The sequence below is a fragment of the Moschus berezovskii genome, chromosome 9 (assembly GCF_049115385.1).
Source record: "Moschus berezovskii isolate FMDL1 chromosome 9, NW_MosBer_1.0, whole genome shotgun sequence".
NCBI lineage: Eukaryota > Metazoa > Chordata > Mammalia > Artiodactyla > Moschidae > Moschus > Moschus berezovskii.
The window spans coordinates 2,845,173-2,866,442 of record NC_142468.1 but is presented as its reverse complement, the minus strand read 5'-3'; the positions used below and the strand labels follow the sequence as shown (position 1 = coordinate 2,866,442).

At 40.7% G+C, this 21,270-nt stretch overlaps 1 protein-coding gene across 5 annotated transcripts in view; it reads left to right on the top strand.

Moving 5' to 3' along the window:
• The window catches only part of TTC8 (tetratricopeptide repeat domain 8), a 61,182-nt gene that overhangs the window by 26,987 nt on the left and 12,925 nt on the right, over window positions 1-21,270 (top strand). For 4 of the 5 annotated variants that reach the window (XM_055435978.2, XM_088839392.1, XM_055435977.2 and 1 more), the window contains 3 exons: window positions 2,190-2,275; window positions 11,786-11,873; window positions 14,524-14,634. In XM_055435978.2, coding sequence (XP_055291953.2) covers window positions 2,190-2,275; window positions 11,786-11,873; window positions 14,524-14,634 — 285 coding nt within the window. The remainder of the gene's footprint in view (window positions 1-2,189; window positions 2,276-11,785; window positions 11,874-14,523; window positions 14,635-21,270) is intronic. The other variant, XM_088839391.1, reaches the window with a different exon arrangement.

Sequence of the window (21,270 nt, the reverse complement as noted above, 5' to 3'; positions counted from 1 at the left end):
GCCTGAAGGAGAGAAGACGAACCAGATGGTTCAGTGGAAGAAGAGCATGTAATTCAGAAAGACTGACAGCAGAGGCCCTGTGTATCAGCATTCTTGGATTGTTTAAGGAACGTTGAGGAGGCCAGTGTGGCTGGGTACCTGTTCTCAGGGGACACAGGGTCTATTTGAAATCATAATGGTGGTTTTGTCTAGTGCAGGCTCAGTCATCAAATGAAGAGTGATCATTAACATGTAATTTTTGCCATTTTTATTCTACATCTGTAATTCATATTAATTACCTTGATTGGCTTAGACAAATATGTGGGCATGTGAGTCCTATACGGGAATCATATCTGAAAGCAAAATCAGCAGCCTGTAGTCAGCACTAAATCTAATCTTGGAAAATTAGAATATGTAAAAAAATTCAGAATGATATATTTTTATGAAAAATAGAATGTTATATTAAGTCTGAAAGTGAATCTGATCTCTTTGCTTTAACAGGTCTAAAAGATTAAGTTAAAAGGAATATGATTCAGATATTTACAATGTACTCCTGAACTGAGCTGATTGAAATATGGTTTTCTGGTATTTCTAGAGATAATGATAATTGAAATGATGCCTTTTTTCCCTTCATTTTTCACTTCCACTTTTATCTTTGGCTTCTTTTTAATTTCCATAGCTTTCAAGTAGAGATGTTGATTTTTCAAGTCCATTAGAACCTCAGCATGTGACACCATTCCTTTATAAATAGTTTGCATATTTAGAAGTCTCCCCTGGAGTGAGGGAAGATGGGGAACACAAGGAAAGTTATTAATTTTGCAGCAGGAGCTTCAAGGAACTCTTTTGGCTTTCATTTCAGATAAGAGTTAATATGAAGAAATGAACAATAATAGGGGATACATTCTGAGATTATGGGTGTCCCTGGTGGTTCAGATGGTAAAGAATCTGCCTGCAATGCAGGAAACCTGGGTTCGGTCCCTGGGTTGGGAATATCCCCTGGAGAAGGAAACAGCTACCCACTCCAGTACTCTGGCCTGGAGAATTCTATGGACAGAGGAGCTTGGTGGGCTACAGTCCATGGGGTCACAAAGAGTCGGATATGACTGAGGGACTTTCATTTCACTTCTGAGATTATAGAACTGAAAATCTTAAGAGTTACTTTAACTGAGCTATTGGATATTGTGATGATGTTAACACTAACTAAAGAATAAAATGTTTCAACCTTAATAGAAAGGGTAGTAAGTATTATAAAAAATCAGAATTCTTTTTATTTTATTTTTTTTTTAATGAACAGAGGAAAATTTATTCTTTTTAAACTAATAACCAAATCTTTACATGAGCTTCAGATTCCTGTGAACTTTACATTTGTATAAAGATTGATTTGCTTCCTCTTTGTCCAAATGGTTTCTGCTTTTGGGGTATTTTTGTCTGATCTTGAATAATCACTAGAAGGAACAAACTAGAAGACATTAGAAGGAAAGGGATAAGCACACGTAAACTACGAAAGCAGTTAGCTCTTTTTTAGTCTATCGCAAGCAAAGTCTGACCTTTAGGATTACTGGAACGTAAACGGCAACCCACTCCAGGATTCTTGCCTGGAGAATCCCATGGACAGAGAAGCCTGGCTGGCTACAGTCCATGGGGTCGCAAAGAGTCGAACACGACTGAGCGACTTCACTTCACTTCAAAGGTGATGTCAGAATAATGGAACAATGGTTGTTAAAGATGGCAGTCACCCAAGAAATCCAGCTCTTCTTCAGGACCCTGTTTTTAAACCTTTTTCTATCTCCATCCTGGATCTTTCCCTGTTTCTTGACATCTGTCTTTAAAGTGGGGCCTGCATTTGGGCCTACTTTACACAGTAAAGGCTTGACTGCCACTAAGTTTGAAAGCATTTTGGTGGGGTAAAAACTTACAAATTTTTTAATACCAGTTTTGTACCTTGTGTATTAAAGCTGTATCAGATAGACTGTACATCTGCTTCCCTTTGATCAGTGTTTGCCTCTCATCTGCTGTCAGCCCTCTGGTCTGGAACTGATTATTTAGGGAAAATTGGTGGGGCCATCTGGAGACATGAGCAACTCGAGTTTCTGTCTGATTTCTAATGCATGTTTTGATTGATGCTGATTATATGGTTTATTTCATTATTTATTGTTTATGCTTATTGTCAGAAGAGAAAATCCTAATTGAAAATGAATTGTTTTTCAAAGGCTTTGGATTTGGCTGCCCTTTCCACGGAGCATTCTCAGTACAAGGACTGGTGGTGGAAAGTGCAGATTGGAAAATGTTACTACAGGTAAAATTCAGATTCTTTGTCAAAGGCTGAGAAATGGCAACATATTTTAGGGCCTCAAATCCAGTAACTTTTTCTGGGGGATGGATTTCCTCATGAAGAAGTGAGCAAGGTGTTGCTGGCTTACTTGAGAGAGCATTTGCTTAGCAATCACGTGATGGCTTCCCGCGAGTGGTAAAGAATCCGCTTGCCAGTGCAGGAGACTCTAGAGACACGTGTTCGATCCCTGGGTTGGGAAGATCCCCTGGAGTAGGAAATGGCAACTCATTCCAGTATTCTTGCCTGGAAAATTCCATAGACAGGGGAGCCTGGAGGGCTACAGCCCATGGGGCCACAGAGAGTTGGACATGACTGAGTGACTGACCACACACATACATGATGGCAGTAAGAACTGACACCTTTAGAAGAGTGAAATTTTAGGTCTGGGAACAGGAAGCTTTGAGACCATCACACCCTTTTCAGATGGAGAAGCCGAGCCAGAGAAACTGTGACTTGTGTCAGGAACCAGTTAGTAACAGACCTGGGGTTAGAATCAAGTCTGTTGACTCTGTACTCCTCTTGACTCTCACGTCTGTAAAGTGCTTTACAGTTAAGAGAGAACTGGCCCACACATCACGTTACATCAGTTAAATCTTACGGCATTTTGGAGGTCGTTGCTATTAGTAGCCCTTTGTCCAGACAAGAAAACGTGAGCCTCAGAAGGATAAAGTGACTTTCCCAACTTCATGTAGCCTGTAAGCGGCTGAACTAGAATCTGAGCTCAGCTTTCTGATGCCAGTTCTTTTACTGTTTGCACAATCTCATGGTGTTTCACTAGGATCTGAACATTCTTACACTATCTGAACATTCTTACAAAGTTCACTTGACCTTTAAACACATTTTTAAGCCAATTGAGAGATCAAAAAAGTTATAATGAATATTATACAACAACTGGTAAACAGGATCTGAAATGATTGCTTAATACTGAAATGCACTTGGAGCATTTGAAAAAAGAAACAAATGAATAGTTATATTTTATAAAGGTAAATGTGTTTTATTGTTCAAAAACAAGGTAGACTAGTCACTGTGAGCATCATTCGATAGTTAACTAACTTCAGTTATTAAACACTGAGGAAAAGGAAATATATAAATAGAATAAAAAGGATACATATTTTTCTACTGTTGAAATTAAGAGTATTTTCCATTTAGATATTTCACATAGAACTCTAAAGTATTTTTTCCTGCTGTTAACTAACTTTAGTTATTAAACACTAAGGAAAAGGAAGTATATAAATAGAATAAAAAGGATACTTATTTTTCTACTGTTGAAATTAAGACTATTTTCCATTTAGATATTTCACATAGAACTCTAAAGTATTTTTTCCTGCTGTTAGATTGAGGAAGTATTTTCTACTAAAAGGTAATTTTGGATCATTATAACATTAAGCTCTTATGAATATAATTTCTGAGGACAAGCTTGGAATCTTGAGGTTCTAAGCAAAACTCTCAGAAATCTGTAATAATGAAAGAAAAGCATAACTTGATTCCTTCATTCCTTTTGTAAGATGGAGAAGGCACTGGCAAGCCACTCCAGTACTCTTGCCTAGAAAATCCCATGGATGGAGGAGCCTGGTGGGCTGCAGTCCATGGGGTCGCTAGGGGTCGGACACGACTGAGAGACTTCACTTTCATTTTTTACTTTCACACATTGGAGAAGGAAATGGCAACCCGCTCCAGTGTTCTTGCCTGGAGAGTCCCGGGGACGGGGGAGCCTGGTGGGCTTCCGTCTGTGGGGTCACACAGCGTCGGACACGACTGGAGTGACCTAGCAGCAGCAGCAGCAGGATGGCATTTACATGAGTGTATTCTGTTGTGTGAGTGGTTCTCCTCCTGTCTCCTTGATCGCTTCTCATCTTTATGTATTGAGCGTTCAGTGTATTCTGTTGTGTGAGTGGTCCTCCTCCTGTCTCCTTGATCGCTTCTCATCTTTATGTACTGAGCGTTCAGTGTATTCTGTTGTGTGAGTGGTTCTCCTCCTGTCTCCTTGATCGCTTCTCATCTTTATGTACTGAGCGTTCATTCACTTGTTCGCTCACTCACAGTAAAGTGTTTGATGAGAAGCTCCTTTAAACGGTTTACAGCTGATTGGAAGAGAGAGAACAGGGATCATTTGCAAATGTGGTTCCCGTTCTGATGGCAGCAAGTGCAGGGCACCGGGGGAGCCCAGAGAAGAGCCCCTTCCTCTCAGTGACGAGGCCAGGGGTGGGTGCCAGAGGGAGCACCCAGGGTGACTTCCCTCCCTCTGCTCCTGACAGTGAAGTCCTCGTGGTCCTTCCCGGGCAGTGGCTTTTACAGTTGCTCCCTTACTAGCCATCCCCACTCCAGTGCCCTGTTCCCGGCTTTTCGTGTCATTTGTTTGAATTGCTGCGTTAGTTTCTTATCTAGGTTTTCTGTCTCCATTTTCTTGTCTGATCAATCCTTCCTACGTACTACTGTCAGAGTGACTGTTGCACCCATTCTTCGGTTGACCTCCGTTGCCCCTGAAATGAACTCTGTATTTTACACGTGGCATCCATGAGTTTGTCCAAGTCTGCAGCTGTGCCCATGTTTCTCCGTTTCGCCATTCTGTCTCGTATTTCCCTTTTTGGTTAAACCGAACAACGCAGCACTCCCCCGACATGCTGTGGGCTTTCCTTCTTATGTGCTTGTTCCGATAGTTTGCGTCCCTCAGAGGTGTCCCCTCGCCCCCCACCCCACCCTGCCTCGCTGTCGAAATCGTGCCCATTCCTTCCTTGCTGAGCCTTAGTTTGTTCCTCCTTGGTGCTCTCACAGTGCTTTTTTTCCTCATTGGCCATAATACAATTAGATTTATTCTAAAATATGTTTTGTTTCCATCTTAATTGGTGCCTTCAGTACATGGTTGTTATCTTCATTTTTGCAACTCCATAACATCATTAAATGTGCATGCAGTTGGTCCTTGACAATGTTTATTGAATTAAATTGGAGAGAAAAACTTGGCAGTTGGAGGAGATTATCTCTGGACTCTGACTCTTTGATATTGTCCTATGTTTATGAAGTTGACTGATGTTTTCATTATTCCTAGACGTTCTTTATACAGGGTACCCACTCCATTTCCTTTGCACAAGAACCCTTGTGGTGAATTCCTTTTTGATAGGATTAGAGGAAATGATCTCTTCAGGGTATAGTAATAAAACACACATGACTCATCCTTCTTTCCTTTCTTTGGTTTCCAGGTACTTCAGTAGCTCTGATTGCTTGTTTGTTTTTTAATTTCTTTATTCTTCATTGTTTTTTCTAAAATCTAGTTCTGTTTTCATATTCTTTTTTTATATGTATCTTTTTATTGTAATCCCTATAAAATTATTTTATGCACGAGACAGCTTATTAGTTAAATATATGCAAGCTAAATAGGTGTTCATGGAATTCAGTGATTCAACTTCAGCCATGTGTTTAAGACTTAAATGTTCAGTTGAAACTCTGTGTATAAATAATGCTGTTCTTCAGAACTTCAGAGTTCTCTGATAACATTTTATGAACACTCCTTGTAAAAGTTGCAGGGCTTTGAAGCAGTAGGGGCTTCTACCACATCATACATCTGCTGACTTTAGGCCAGACTGTGGGGTCACTTTAACCTCCTTGTCCCACATTGTCCAACATCTCTTTGGGTATAGTTACACCAGCACTTGAGGTTTGGGTTAGGAAAAAAAACCCAGCTATTCTTTCAAGCCTTTAAATGAAAGTAACATAATGGACCATATTGTATACTGTTTTGTCTTTATTTCATAAATAAAAGCATTATCATAAAGTGCCTAAGTAGCTCTCACATATCTGGGATGAGTAGTTACGAGAAAGCCCAACAGATCTATTAAGGACAGGCTGAAGTGTGCTTTAGCAATTGATTTCATGGTAATAAAATGTTCCCTGGGCAGAAGTGGGTGTTGTCATCAGGACAGTGTATTTAAGCAAGGAACAAGTCTCAGGTTCATAGACTAGGACAATCAGTATCAGATACAAAAAGAAGGAAGGAAAATGTTGTGGAATAATAAAACGGTGTAGCTGTATTACTTAAGTGGCAGTTCACCTCAAAATTGTTTAGAGTTTAAAAATGGGCTTATGCAGAGTCAAAAAAGGTAACTTGAAACAAGTGAAAGTTGGAATTACGACACATCAAAACTTATGCAGTGCAGCAAAAGCTGCATCCTAAGGGAGAAGTTCCGAGCAATAAATGCCTACTCAAGAAACAAGAAAATTCTCAAATAAGCAACCTAACTTTACACCTCAAGTAACTAGAAAAAGAAGAACAAATAAAGCTCAAAGTTAGTAGAAGGAAGGAAATAACAAAGATCAGAATAGAAATAAATGAAACAGGAACATGGGAAGGATCATAACTATGAGTAAGTGGGATTTATTCCAGGTATGTAAGGATGGTTCAGTATATGCAAATCAATGTAATATGTCACATTAACAAAATGAAGTATAAAAATCATATGATTGTCTCACTAGATGCAGAGAGAGCATCTGACAAAGTCCAATATCGTTTATGAAAGAAACTCCTAACAAAGTGGACGTAGAAGGAATGTACCGCAGCACCGTAAAGGCCACGAATGACAAGCCTGCAGCTGAAGTCACACTCAAGGGTGTCGAAAGCCTTCGCTCTGTAGGATGAAGGGTAGATAAGGATGCCCCCGGCTCCGTTTTCACTCAACATACTGTTGGAAGTCCTAGCCAGAGGAGTTAGGCAAGACGAAGAAATAAGAGGCATCCACATCAGAAAAGAAGTAAAACTGTCTCTGTTTATAGCGGATGTGATGCTATATATAGAATATCCTAAAGACTCCACCAAAAAACTGTTGGAAATAATGAGTGAATTCAGTAAACTTGTAGGATACAAGATCTGTTGTTTTCTGTACATTAATGACAAAGAAATTAAGAAAAGAGGCCTATTTACAATTCCATCAAAAAGTAAAATACCTAGGAATAAATTTAACCACAGAGATGAAGATACCTGTACACCAAAAACTGTAAGATATCAATGAAAGAAACTGATGAAGGCACAAGTAAATTGAAACATACTTCACGTTCTTGGATTCGAAGAATTATTATTAATAAAATGCCCATAGTGCCTGAAGCAATCTACAGATTCAGTGCAATCACTATCAAAATTATAGTGGCATTTTTCACAGAGGTAGAACAAGCAGTTCTAAAACTTGTATGGAACCACAGCAGACCCCGAAGAACCAAAACAATCTTGAGAAAGAAAAACAAAGCTGGAGGCATTACATTCCTATTTCAAACCAAAATACAGAGCTCTAGGGACCAAAGCATCACTATGAACAAAGTTAGTGGAGGTGATGGAATTCCAGTTGAGCTATTTCAGATCCTAAAAGATGATGTTGTGAAAGTGCTTCACTCAATATGCCACCAAATTTAGAGAACTCAGCAGTGGCCATAGGACTAGAAAAATGTCAGTTTTCATTCCAATCCCAAAGAAAGGCAATGCCAAAGAATGTTCAGATTACTGCAAAATGTCACGAATATCACACACTAGCAAAGTAATGCTCAAAATTCTCCAAACAGACTTCCAACAGTACATGAACTGTGAACTTCCAGATGTTCAAGCTGGATTTAGAAAAGGCAGAGGAACCAGAGATCAAATTGCCAACATCCTTTGGATCATCAAAAAAGCAAGAGAGTTCCAGAAAAACATCTACTTCTGCTTTATTGACTATGCCAAAGCCTTTGACTGTGTGGATCACAGCAAATTGTGGAAAATTTGCTGAGAACTCTGTATGCAGGTCAAGAAGCAACAGTTAGAACTGGACATGGAATAACAGACTGGTTCCAAATAAGAAAAGGAGTACATCATGGCTGTATATTGTCACCCTGCTTATTTAACTTACATGCAGAGTAAATAATGTGAAATGCTGGACTGGAAGAAGCACAAGCTGGAGTCAAGATTGCCGGGAGAAATATCAATAACCTCAGATATGCAGATGACACCACCCTTACGGCAGAAAGCAAAGAAGAATTAAAGAGTCAGTTGATGAAAGTGAAAGAGGAGAGTTAAAAAGTTGGCTTAAGACTCAACATTCAGAAAACTAGGATCATGGCGTCTGGTCCCATCACTTAATGCAAATAGATGGGGAAACAATGGAAACAGTGAGAGACTTTATTTTTTGGGGCTCCAAAATCACTGCAAATGATGACTACAGCCATGAAATTAAAAGACTCTTGCTCCTTGGAAGAAAAGCTATGACCAGCCTTGACACCATGGTAAAGCTATGACCAACCTTGACACCATGTTAAAAAACAGAAACATTACTTTGCCAGCAAAGGTCCATCTAGTCAAAGCTATGATTTTTCCAGTAGTCATGTATGGATGTGAGAGTTGGACTATAAAGAAAGCTAAGCGCGGAAGAATTGATGCTGTTGAACTGTGGTGTTGGAGAAGACTCTTGCGAGTCCCTTGGACTGCAAGGAGATCCAACCAGTCCATCCTAAGGGAGATCAGTCCTGGGTGTTCATTGGAAGGACTGATGCTGAAGCTGAAACTCCAATCCTTTGGCCACCTGATGTGAAGAACTGACTCACTAGAAAAGATCCTGATGCTGGGAAAGACTGAAGGCAGGAGAAGAAGGGGATGACAGATGATAAGATGGTTGGATGGGATCACTGACTTGATGGACATGAGTTTGAGCAAGCTCCGGGAACTGGTGATGGACAGGGAATCCTGGCGTGCTGCAGTCCATGGGGTCACAAAGAGTTAGACATGACTGAGCGACTGAACTGAACTGAGGGACCAAAGCAGTATGCTGTTGACCCAAAAACAGACACATAGATGAACGGCACAGAATAGAGAGCCCAGGAACAAATCCGAGCCTATATGGTCGATTGATTTACGAAAGAATTCAGGAATGTGTAATGGGGGAAAGGACAGTTTCTTCAATAAATTGTGTTGGAAAAAAGGACAGCCACATACAAAAGAAGGTTGGACCATCTTACACCATACACAAAAAAGTAACTCAAAATGAGTTAAAGATTGAGGGTAAGACCTGAAACCTAAAACTGCTAGAAGGAAACATATGCAGTAAGCTCTTTAACATTGGTCTTGGTAATGAGTTTTTGGGTTTGAAACCAAAAGCAAAGACAACGAAAGCAAACATAAACAAGTGAGACTTTTTCAAACTAAAAAGCTTCTGCACACCTAAGAAAACTATGAGCAAAATGAAAAGGTAACCTACCAAGTGAGAAAAAATACTGGCAAATTAGCACGGAGAGATAAGAAAGCCTTCTTCAGTGATCAGTGCAAAGAAATAGAGGAAAACAACAGATCGGGAAAGACTAGAGGTCTCTTCAAGAAAATTAGAGAGACCAAGGGAATATTTCATGCAAAGATGGGCTCGATAAAGGACAGAAATGATATGGATCTAACAGTGCAGAAGATAGTAAGAAGAGGTGGCAAGAATACACAGACGAACTGTACAAAAAAAGATCTTCATGACCCAGATAATCACGATGGCGTGATCACTCACCTAGAGCCAGACATCTTGGAATGTGAAGTCAAGTGGGCCTTAGAAACATCACTATGAACAAAGCTGGGGGAGGTGATGGAATTCCATTTGAGCTATTTCAAATCCTGAAAGAGGATGCTGTGAAAGTGCTGCACTCAATATGCCAGCAAATTTGGAAAACTCAGCAGTGGCCCACAATCTCTGTCATTCCACACGATTGTATAGTATCCACTTTTCATCACCTGCCACAATTTGTTTTAAAAATGGAGCATTTTCCTTACGTGTAAGTAGAGAAGTGCATCAGAAATCCAGTTAAGAAGATTTTTTTTCTGCTCAACTTATGTGGAACCCAAATATCAAAATGATTAATGTACCACACTGGTATATATGATTTTCAGCATTTGGTTTAGATATTTTGAGCATGTCGGCTATCTCCTGCATGGTATAACATAGATTGTTCTCAGTGGATGTCTCAGTGTGATCGCTGTCAACTTCCAGAGGTCTGCGTGACCATGGAGCCCCGTCCAGTGAGAAATCTCCAGCACGCAACTTCACAAACCACTTTTGACTCATTTAATCAGTCACAGCACCTTCTCCCTACACTGGTTGTTTTTTTTTTTTTGCATTTCAGTTGCATTGTTTAATCTTTCTTGAAATAATAAAGCATAGTATTCTGAAAATGTTGCTTTTTTTCTTCCATCTTCAGTATTAAAATGACTACATAAAAATTTATCTGTTTTGATGTGTTTTTTTTTTTTAAATGAACACTGATATGACAGCTGTCACAATCAGTTCAGTTCAGTTCAGTCGCTCAGTCGTGTCCGACTCTCCGCGACCCCATGAATCACAGCACGCCAGGCCTCCCTGTCCATCACCAACTCCCGGAGTACACTCAAACTCATGTCCACAGAGTCGGTGATGCCATCCAGCCATCTCATTCTCCGTCGTCCCCTTCTCCTCCCGCCCCCAACCTTTCCCAGCATCAGAGTCTTTTCCAGTGAGTCAACTCGTCGCATGAGGTGGCCAAAGTATTGCAGTTTCAGCTTTAGCATCAGTCCCTCCAATGAACATCCAGGATTGATCTCCTTTAGAATGGACTGGTTGGATCTCCTTGCAGTATAAGGGACTCTCAAGAGTCTTCTCCAACACCACAGTTCAAAAGCATCGATTCTTCGGCGATCAGCCTTCTTCACAGTCCAACTCTCACAACCATACATGACCACGGGAAAAACCATTGCCTTGACTAGACGGACCTTGGTTGGCAAAGTAATGTCTCTGCTTTTTAATATACTATCAAGGTTGGTCATAACTTTCCTTCCAAGGAGCAAGCGTCTTTTAATTTCATGGCTGCAATCAGCATCTGCAGTGATTTTGGAGCCCAAAAAAACAAAGTCTGACACTGTTTCCACTGTTTTTCCATCTATTTCCCATGAAGTGATGGGACCAGATGCCATGATCTTTGTTTTCTGAATGTTGAGCTTCAAACCAACCACAACCTAACAAAATTGTTTTGAATGAAGTTAAAGACGATTAAGCACTATTAGAGCCATCTTAACGAAAAAACCTGAATGAACCTTTTGGCCAAACCAGAACCTCAGTTTTTAAAAATGGGCTTTTGTCTCAAAGTAGAAGATGTTTTTCAAAGAAATGTCATCTTCAGCTCTTCCAATAAAATGGAGGCTCTGAGCATTGCTTGAGGTCATGTGACATTTCAGCTGACACAAGCAACTTGGTTGATGACTCACTGGCATCCTGCTGTGATTAGGCTTCAGACTACAGACTCTACACCCCATTTAAGCATTCAGACAGTGAATATGGGAGTGCCGGCATCTTTTTTCTAACCTGTATAAATGCACACGTGTGCATATAACATCGCCTTCTTGGTACATGCTTACTCTTAACAGATGTAATTTGTCTCTAATTCATATCCTCAGGGTATGAATGAGTGCTGGTCATATTTGTTTTAAATCGAATGTCTAATTTTTAAAATGGTTGTTCTTAGGTTAGGATTGTATCGGGAAGCAGAGAAACAGTTTAAATCAGCCCTGAAGCAGCAGGAAATGGTAGATACATTTCTCTACTTGGCAAAAGTAAGTATTCTTAAATTGAATGGAATTTGTCTTCTCTGGATAAATGTTTAAATTCTAACCAGCGCATGGGGAGAGTTGCCAGTTTCTTTAGGAACAGTTGACAAGTTAATGTGTTCAGACTTAACTTTTTTTTTTTTAATGTTAAGGGAAAAGGTGAGAACATTCAGAGGATAACCATCTCAGGAAGAATCGGTTGCCAGGAAAAGTAAGACAGCTCCTTTGAAAGATTGCCATTAGATTGGAAGAACATGCTACAGGCTTACTGTCCCCAGGGGTCACAAGCCCCAGAGGGGTGTTTTTCTACAACACATTTGTTTCCCATGTCAGCAGACTATAGGAACAGGATTGTTTTTATGTAGGTCCTTCATTTTTTGGCTCTGCCATTATAACAAAAACAGGATTTCCCCTTTATTGAGCACCTACTCATTGTAAGGTATTTTATCAGTTCTGTTCCACATGTAATTTAATTAAACTTTCTTAGCAACACTGCAAAGCGGACTTTAACATTTCCTTTGTACTGTTAAGGAAAAGCAGACTTAAGAGGATAAGTGAAGATTTGCGGTCTCAATTGCCTATTAAGAGCCAGCATTCAAACCCAGGGGGCTTTCCCGGGGGCTCAGCAGTAAAGAATCCACCTGTCATTGCCGGAGACTCAGGAGACAGGGGTTCAGTCCCTGAGTTGGGAAGATCCCCTGGTGATGGAAATGGCAACCCACTCCAGTATTCTTGCCAGGAAGATCCCATGGACAGAGGAACCTGGCAAGCTACAGTCCATGGAGTCATAGAAGAGTCAGACACGACTGAGAGACTAAACAACAACAATTCAAACCCAGAACTTTCTGATTCTAGAGCCGCCTGAGTGCCACCCACAGCCACAGCAGAAGTGAAGGACCACCTGGAATTTTCAGTATTGGAATAAGTGACTTCTTTACCCTCACCAAGGCTGCTTTAAAAGAAGCATTTGATGAAGTGGTGGTTAGAACATCATCTTATATTAATATATCTTTAAGAATTTCTTAAATTCAAAAAGTGTTGTAAAGGAGGTTGAAAAGAAGATGAGAGAGGAAAGGAAGTGCTGCTGCTAAGTTGCTTCAGTCGTGTCGGACTCTGCGACCCCATAGACGGCAGCCCACCAGGCTCCTCTGTCCACGGGATTCTCTAGGCAAGAACACTAGCGTGGGTTGCCATTTCCTTCTCCAAAAGAAAGTGCTACTACTTTCTAAATATGGTGTTAATGTTAGCATACTAACAGAAACAAATGGAAGTTGTGCCATATAAACTTACTGTGCTAAATTAGTATGTTTATAGTGGTTTTTAAAAAATATTTGAAACTCTTAATATCTAAGTGTCTTTATATATTATATGTTAAATTCTAAAAAGGTTTCTAAACATCACAGTAAAGTTTTCTGACAGCTGAAATTATAATTCAGGTTACAGTATTTAACTATTATCTTCTTAATTGATAATCACTTGCCATGTGGTTAAAAATGTACTTTTTATTCTAACTCTTGTTAAATACATGGTTTGATTATTTTTTCATAAATTGATTTGCTTAACTCTGTTGTTGCCTATGTGACTATATAGAGTTACAATTTACTTTTTTTAATATGTGAAGGAATTATTGCTAAGTAATTGGAGACCAAGCAGATTTTAGGAACCACATTATTTCTTATAATTTAAGCTTGTTAATTTAAGAATTATTAATATTTTATATTATTTCACATATGGAATTATATTATTTATTACATTTTAAAGAGCAATTCAGAAGCATGTAAGGTAAAAGTTGGAAAGTTTTCATTCATACCCTTTCCTCTAGTCTCATTGTTTATCAATAAACACTGCAGGCAGTTTTGTGTGTCTTCATTTGGGCTTCTTCAAAGCACAGTCTAAATGTTTAGGAAGAAACGGAGGATCCAAGATCATGAAGAAAAAACAATGTCATAATCTTATGTCTCTATATGTAGAACTGTAATTCTTGTTTTAGAAATTCCTAATAGGTTATGGTTTCTCCACGCTGAATGTTCTCATTGCTAATTAAGTGGTGGAAACTGTTAACTGGGAGTATTGAGTGCTAACCCTCTCAACCCCCTGCCCCTCTGCCCTGCACATCCGCTTCCCTTCTACTTCTCAGGGTCCTTCTCCCCAGACACCCCTCCAGAGGCTGCCCCAGCCGCTCCTCCTCAGGCTTTCCCATGGGGCATGCCGTCTTTCTTCAGCATCTTCAAAATCAGCCTCACAGTTGGTCCTTCGTGCCCGCCTGTAGACACACTTAGGTCTGTTCCATCCTAAAAAAGATTTTCCCTTGATCCTCTCTTTTTAAAAAAAACTTTATTTTAATTGGGGGATAGTTGCTTCACAGCATGTGATAGTTTTTGCCACACAGCAGCAGCCTTTCCTAGTTACTGTCGTCTGTGTGGCAGTAGTCAGCCCACCGTAAGTGTTTGCTGAAGGAATAAATGGATAAATGTGTCACATGCAGCATGAGGAGATAAAACTATAGCATCATTATTGGAAATTAATCCTCCACATTTCTGAAGAATGTTTAATATCTAGGAGATAATTTGTTACTAAGCAGTAATTTTAAATTTGTCATAACGAATACTGTTATTTTAAGAAGCAGTACTTTTGTTGACGTGTATTCTGGGTTTAGGTTTACATCTCATTGGATCAACCCATGACTGCTTTAAATCTTTTCAAACAAGGCTTAGACAAGTTTCCAGGAGAGGTAACCCTACTTTGTGGAATTGCCAGGATCTATGAGGTAAGGTTCCTATCTTTCAAAAGGTTGATATAAGATTGAGGTTATATGCTACTTAAGTTAGTTCATAGTCCCTTGGGGTCTTAAAAAGTGTAACAGTTTGTAAAATTATGATTGTTGGCCTCTTATTCTGTAAGAGGTTTTAGTGTATACATTAAACAAACAAGTTTTTATGATGAAGTATTTCAAACACACAGAAGGGTATAGAGAATGGTATGAGATAGGAATTTAAATTAGTTCTTCCCTCTGCATAGTTGGTTGTCCCAGCACATTAACTGATCCTTCTGTCAGGTCTGTAATGTCAAGCAGCAGGTTTTTTTCTGTGTGTATGGTAGATATGTTTTGGGGTTTTCTATTCTGTTCTGTTGATCTGCTTGTCTATCCTTATACCAATATTATACCATCTTAACCCCTGTAGCTTTATTATGCTTACTCTTTGCTAGGGCGCTTTGTTCATCTTCATTAGGAATGTCTTGGCTATTTTGGACTTTTGCTTATTCTAATAAATTTTGGAGCCATTTTTGTCAAATTTCATGAAAAGCCCCATTGAGTTGTTCTCCCTGCTGCCTAATTAAGATAGCTTCATAATAATTCTTGATAACAGGTTGGAAAAATCCTACCACCTGTTCTTCACAGTTGGTTATTCTTGGCGCTTTGCTCTTCCATATTAAAAAACCCTGTCGGCATGTGGATTGGAATTGCATTGAATGTAAGAACGATGGGGTGAAGGGTCTGCCTTTCTTCCCTCTGGGGTCATGATGTAACTCTCCATTTACTTAGGTCTTTTTTGTTGTTGTCTCTCAGTGAATGTCTTTGATTATTTTCATAGATGTTTTGTCGAGAGTCCCCAAAGCCACTGTGAGGCTCAGTGATTTGCTAGGTCTGGGGACTCGGCATGCAGTTGTACTCATAGCCACGATTCACAAAGCACAATCAGTAAAGGGAACAGGCACGTGGGGCGAAGTTCAGAGGAAACCAGGCTCAGGCTCTCAAGAGTTTCCCTCGCACCCACCCCAACCCCTGGTGGAGTCACAGAGGACACATCTGATTCTTCCTGCAAGTTGTGGCAACATGTGTGAAGCACTGTCTGCCAGCGAAGCTCATCAGAGACCTGGTATCCATCACATAAAGAAGGCTGAGCGCTGAAGAACTGATGCTTTTGAACTGTGGTGCTGGAGAAGACTTGAGAGTCTCTTGGACCGCAAGGAGATCAAACCAGTCCATCCTAAAGGAGATCAGTCCTGCATATTCACTGGAAGGGCTGATACTGAAGCTCCACATGATGCGAAGACCCGACTCACGGGAAAAGACCCTGAGGCTGGGAAAGATGGAGGGCAGGAGGAGAAGGGGACAGCAGAGGAGTCACCACCTCAGTGGACATGAGTTTGAGCAAACTCCGGGAGATGGTGAAGAACAGGGAAGCCTGGCGTGCTGCAGTTCTCGGGGTCTCAGAGCGTCGGACATGCCTTAGCGACTGAACAACAATCTGTTTCCAGGGGCTGGCCGTAGAGGGAGGCACCGTCCACCTATCACTTACCAGGACCTCAGGCTCCAAGAAGTGAAGCAGGAGTTCATATACCACGTGCACTGCACTTTGCACGGTTCAGGTGCAGTGAGCCCCGCTATCATCTGGGGAAAGTTTTATATAAGCTTAGGGCACTAGCTGGGCTTTCCTGGTGGCGCCAACGATGAAGAATCCGTGTGCCAGTGCAGGAGGTGTAAGAGACATGGGTTCAATCCCTGGGTCAGGAAGATCCCATGGAGGAGGGCATGACGAGCCAGCCCAGCATTCTTGCCTGGAGGACCCCATGGACTGAGGAGCCTGGTGGGCTGTAGTCCATAGGGTCACAAAGAGCCAGACACGATTGAAGCGACTTAGCACTCACGCACGCACACACACAAGGGCCAGCCTTTCAAGCAGGCCTTTCTCAGAGTAGCAGTCCCAGGCTTACTGTGTTAACTCTTTTCTGCACAGATGTATTTGTAGGTAAAATTGTGAATGAACTGCTTTTTTTTCTCTTGTGTTTTCCATGGTCATTTCTGGTGAGTAGTAATTTAAGTTGATTTGATACTAAAACTTGGCTAAATAATCTTTTTAATAACTTATCATAGATTCTCTTAGATTTTCTGAGTAAAACTATCATTATCTGTGAATGTAGACAGTTTTATCTCTTAATTTCAATTATTTTACTTAAAAAAACCTTACTGTTTAGGACTTCCAATACAGTATTGAACAGAAGCATCTGTTCTCTTTTAAATTCCTTGAAATGCTGGGTATGATCTTTTAAAATTATTTTGTTAGAAAAAAGAATGGAAAGTATTAATAGTTGCTATACCTGGGTAGTAGTGTGTAAATGGTTTTTATTTTCCAGATTTTCTGTAATCATCATTTATTACTTGTAATATGAAAACAACAAATATTATCCTTAAATTGTTTAGAAATAGCTCTCCTTGTGAAATGTAATTTTGATAAGCATATAAATAGAAACCTTTGACCATTCTCTAAAAAAACAGTATCAGTATCTCTGTGTCTTTAGTTGTGTGACCTTAAATTGAACATGAACAAAATTTTGACCAAGAAGCTTAGGAAGGAAGTAAAATAGAACCCGTCTGCGAGCTGTGACGTTCATAGTGGTGACTGCCTTGATGTGGTCGGGATCGTTTGCGCCTTTTCTTCCTTCTGCCCTTCTCAGGTGGGAGCTGCTGTCAGAAGGGACTGGTGGGAAGGATTCCCACTACAGTGATCGCTGCTATGGCTGGGACAGGGGGCGGGTCTGGAGTGGGTTCTTTAATCAGCCTCCTTCCTTCCCCTGCTCTGGGTCTGGCCAGGACTTGAGGAGCACATTCTTTTGTAAGGGTGACAGGGGAAGGCTTTGTGAGAAAAAGCGGAATCTGGATTTTTACTCAAAAGAAGAGAGAAGTGAAGAGAGAGCATCCTAGTTTTGAGGATGACATCGTGTACAGATAGGGTGTCCGAGGGCTGAGCAAAGACTTGAAACATCTGGATGCAGCATTTCCCCTTGAATTTACATGGTTAATTTCACTTATGGCAAAGTTTGCCTTACAAAGATTTCCGTTGTGTTCCTTTTCTCTTTACGTGACAGTGGATTGAGGGTTAATTAGTGAAGTTTGGTTCTTAGCCTTGGAGCTTGCACAGCATATGCCTTTAGGGAGTTTTGTGTGTATATCATACTTTTCTCTGGAGGGATTCTTTTCCTTTATGTTCTTTTTTTATCACTTTCATTTTGATCTTGTTTCTTTTAAATGAACATGTTGTGCTGCCTATTATTTATTGCATGTTCTGTACAGAATCTTGTTTAAAATGATTTATCCTTGCTAAATTTATTTGGTTGTGGTTTTACTTTTTCTTGGGCCCTTTTGTTTATTCATTTGAAAGGCAGGCCTTTATTTGAACTATTCTGTGGTAAAAGGTTCACATCAAGGCCTGTCTTGCTTCCCTGGTGGCTCAGATGGTAAAGAATCCTCCTGCCATGCGGGGGACCTGGGTTTGATCCCTGGGTTGGGAAGATCCCCTGGAGGAGGGCATGGCAACCCACTCCAGTATTCTTGCCTGGAGAGTTCAATGAACAGAGGAGCCTGGTGGCTTATAGTTCAAGGAGTCGCAAAGAGTTGGACATGACTGAGTGGCTAAACACAGCACGCTGCAAATGTTAAAAGGTGTTGAAACTGAATAATTACCCTAGGAAATATTGTTCCCATGGTCCTTGAACTTTACTATGTATAGAAATGACTTTGGGAGTGTTTGAGAGTGAGGCCCATCTTCCTTCTCCTGACTCACATGTCCTGGAAAGTGGGATACAGGCTTTTATCTGCTGAGCAAGCTCACAAGGGGATTCTGACATATGACAGAGTGTGAGAATCATAGCAAAATTCACTTCCCTAAGTTATTTACAGTTTTGTTTTAAATAACTAAAACCCAGTGTTGATATTCTGTTCAGTTCAGTCACTCAGTTGTGTCCGACTCTTTGTGACCCCATGGACTGCAGCATGCCAGGCCTCCCTGTCCATCACCAACTCCCGGAGTTGACTCAAACTCATGTCCACTGACTCGGTGATGCCATCCAACCATCTCATCCTCTGTCGTCCCCTTCTCCTCCCACGTTCAATCTTTCCCAGCATCAGGGTCTTTTCAAATGAGTCAGTTCTTTAATTTAACTCAGATGATATTCTGTGGGTTAGTTAAAAAAGTAACCACTAGTAATTACTGTAATAATCACTTAAATGATAGTTGAAGTGATATTTGTATGTTCGAAGAGATTATTTTAAATCTACCTTAATAAAATTTATTCTTGAGCTACTATAAACACTTCTAATGCTGGAATAGATTAAAGAAAGCACAGAAATAGAATCTGCGTGTATTCATACATATGAAAATTTATGTGATAGAGACTGTCTGTTAAACCAACTGGATTATTGGATTGTTTAATAACTTCAAAATAGAGCTGGATGAGTAATGATTTCTTTTACTGAAAGAACACATTGCTGGGACTTCCCTGGTGATCCACTGGTGATCCAGTGCTGGGACTTCCCTTTGTTCCAGTTTGGAGCTAAGACTCCATGCTCCCAATGCAGGGGGCCTGTGTTTGATCCCTGGTCAGGGAAGTAGATCCCACATGCCTCAACTGAAGCGTTCAGATGCCGCAATCAAAGACCTTGCATGCCACAATGAAGACCTGGGGCAGCCAAATAAATAAATACTAAAAAGAAAAAAAAAAAAAAGGAACCCATTGTTACCAGGGGACTTGAAGATTTAAAACCATGAATGTTCCAGAAGAAAATACAGATGAATTGTTTATATAAACTTGGATTGGGGAAGACCTTTCTAAACATGATACTAATTCAGAAAGCCATAATAGAAAAAACTGACCAATATGAGAACATAAAGGTTAAATTTTCTATACTGTAAAAACGAAAATACAAATAAAAGCAAACCCTAACAAAACAGGTAAAAATATCAAACAGGGAACATATTTGCCATACCTGGGACAGGGGAAAACAAAGGCTACTTTTACTGTCTTCACTTTATATGTTGCTCAACAATTGCTGGATCTCAGGTGGTTTATGGATTGATGGGGGAATTACACACCGACACATAAATGTGCGTATCCACGCTTGTAAATTCTCATTTTGGTCAAGGACAGAAACATAGAAACTGCAACAGGCATTTCCTCAGAGCACTGGTGGGGGTGAAACCATGGTTGGCCCTTGTCCTTGCAGCCCACACAGTGACGATGGCCCCTCTCCATGCAAGTAGTCACTCCAGGGCCGAGACGGCAGCCAAACCCCGGCCGCAGCTCGGCAGCACCACCGCCCTTTCATCCTGGTTCTGGTTGACACACGTCTGGAAGGACTCAGTCAAGCCACCTGTGCTTGCCCTCTGAAGGGAATGTTCATAATCACGTGGCTTTCCTGGGTCGTGAGCGGAAGTCCGCGTCAGCACGCGTTCATTGTGTCAGGGAGGAGAAAGCAGGCAGTGCCCAGTGACCCTGGAGCCACAGCTGTGTCTCCAGTTCTCCTGAGCCCAGAGGGTGGTTTCCCACCCAAGCCCCTCACACACACAAACCAACGATAAGAGGACAAGAGATGGGATAACAAAACTGACAAAAGGCATGAATCTGCGGTTCGCAGGAAAAGAAATGTGTAGTGTGTTGCATGTCTAACCTCAGTGATAATTAAGGGAATGAAACTTGAAACAACAGTGTCACTTTTTACTTAAAGATGACTCAGTTTCATGGCATTTAAGCTTGTCAAGATGTAGAGGGACAGATGTCACGGGAACATAAACTGGTACCGCCCGTTCGGAGGCTGTTGGCAGTTACTTATGAGGTTCTTAAACGTACATTTAAGTCTATTTAATATAAGCACATATTTTATAATAACAACTTTGAAAAACTTCACATAAGGTTGTCAAAGACGTGTGTCTGTTCAGTCGCTAAGTCGTGTCCAGCACTTTTGCAACCCCATCGAATGTAGCCTGCCAGGCTCCTCTGTCCATGGGATTCTCCAGGCAAGAATACTGGAGTGGGTTGCCATGTCCTTCTCCAGCTTCCCAACCCAGGGGTCAAACCCTCATCTCCTGCACTGGCAGGCAGATATTCTTTACCTCTAAGCCAGAGGGGAAGTCCCAAAGACATGTTAGTTTCAGTCTAAAATTCCTAGACATTACATAAATTTAAGTCCATGACCATCAATCAAGTATGCAGACATTCTAAGGCATTTTTTAAAAACTGAAGTATAATTGTTTTTAGAAGTGTCTTAATTTCAGGTATGCAAAGTGGAAACAGACTTACAGACATAGGAGACAAACTTAATTGTTACCAGAGGGAAGGGGGAGTGGTGTTACCAGAGGGAAGGGGGAGTGGTGTGGGGTGACAAGTTAGGAGTATGAGGTTAACAGATACAAACTTCTAAGATAATTTTATAGAACCAAAAGCCTTGAAACGACTAACCACTCGGGCTGGAGTCTTTGAATTGGGTCTTACCACCTGTGGCGGACTGAATTTTCTGCCTCCCTGCCCCCGCACATTCTTACGTTGAAGCCCCAGCCCCCTGTGGAGGGTGTCTAGAGGCAGGGCCTTGGGGAGATAATTAGGGTTAGATGAGCTTATGAGGGTGGGC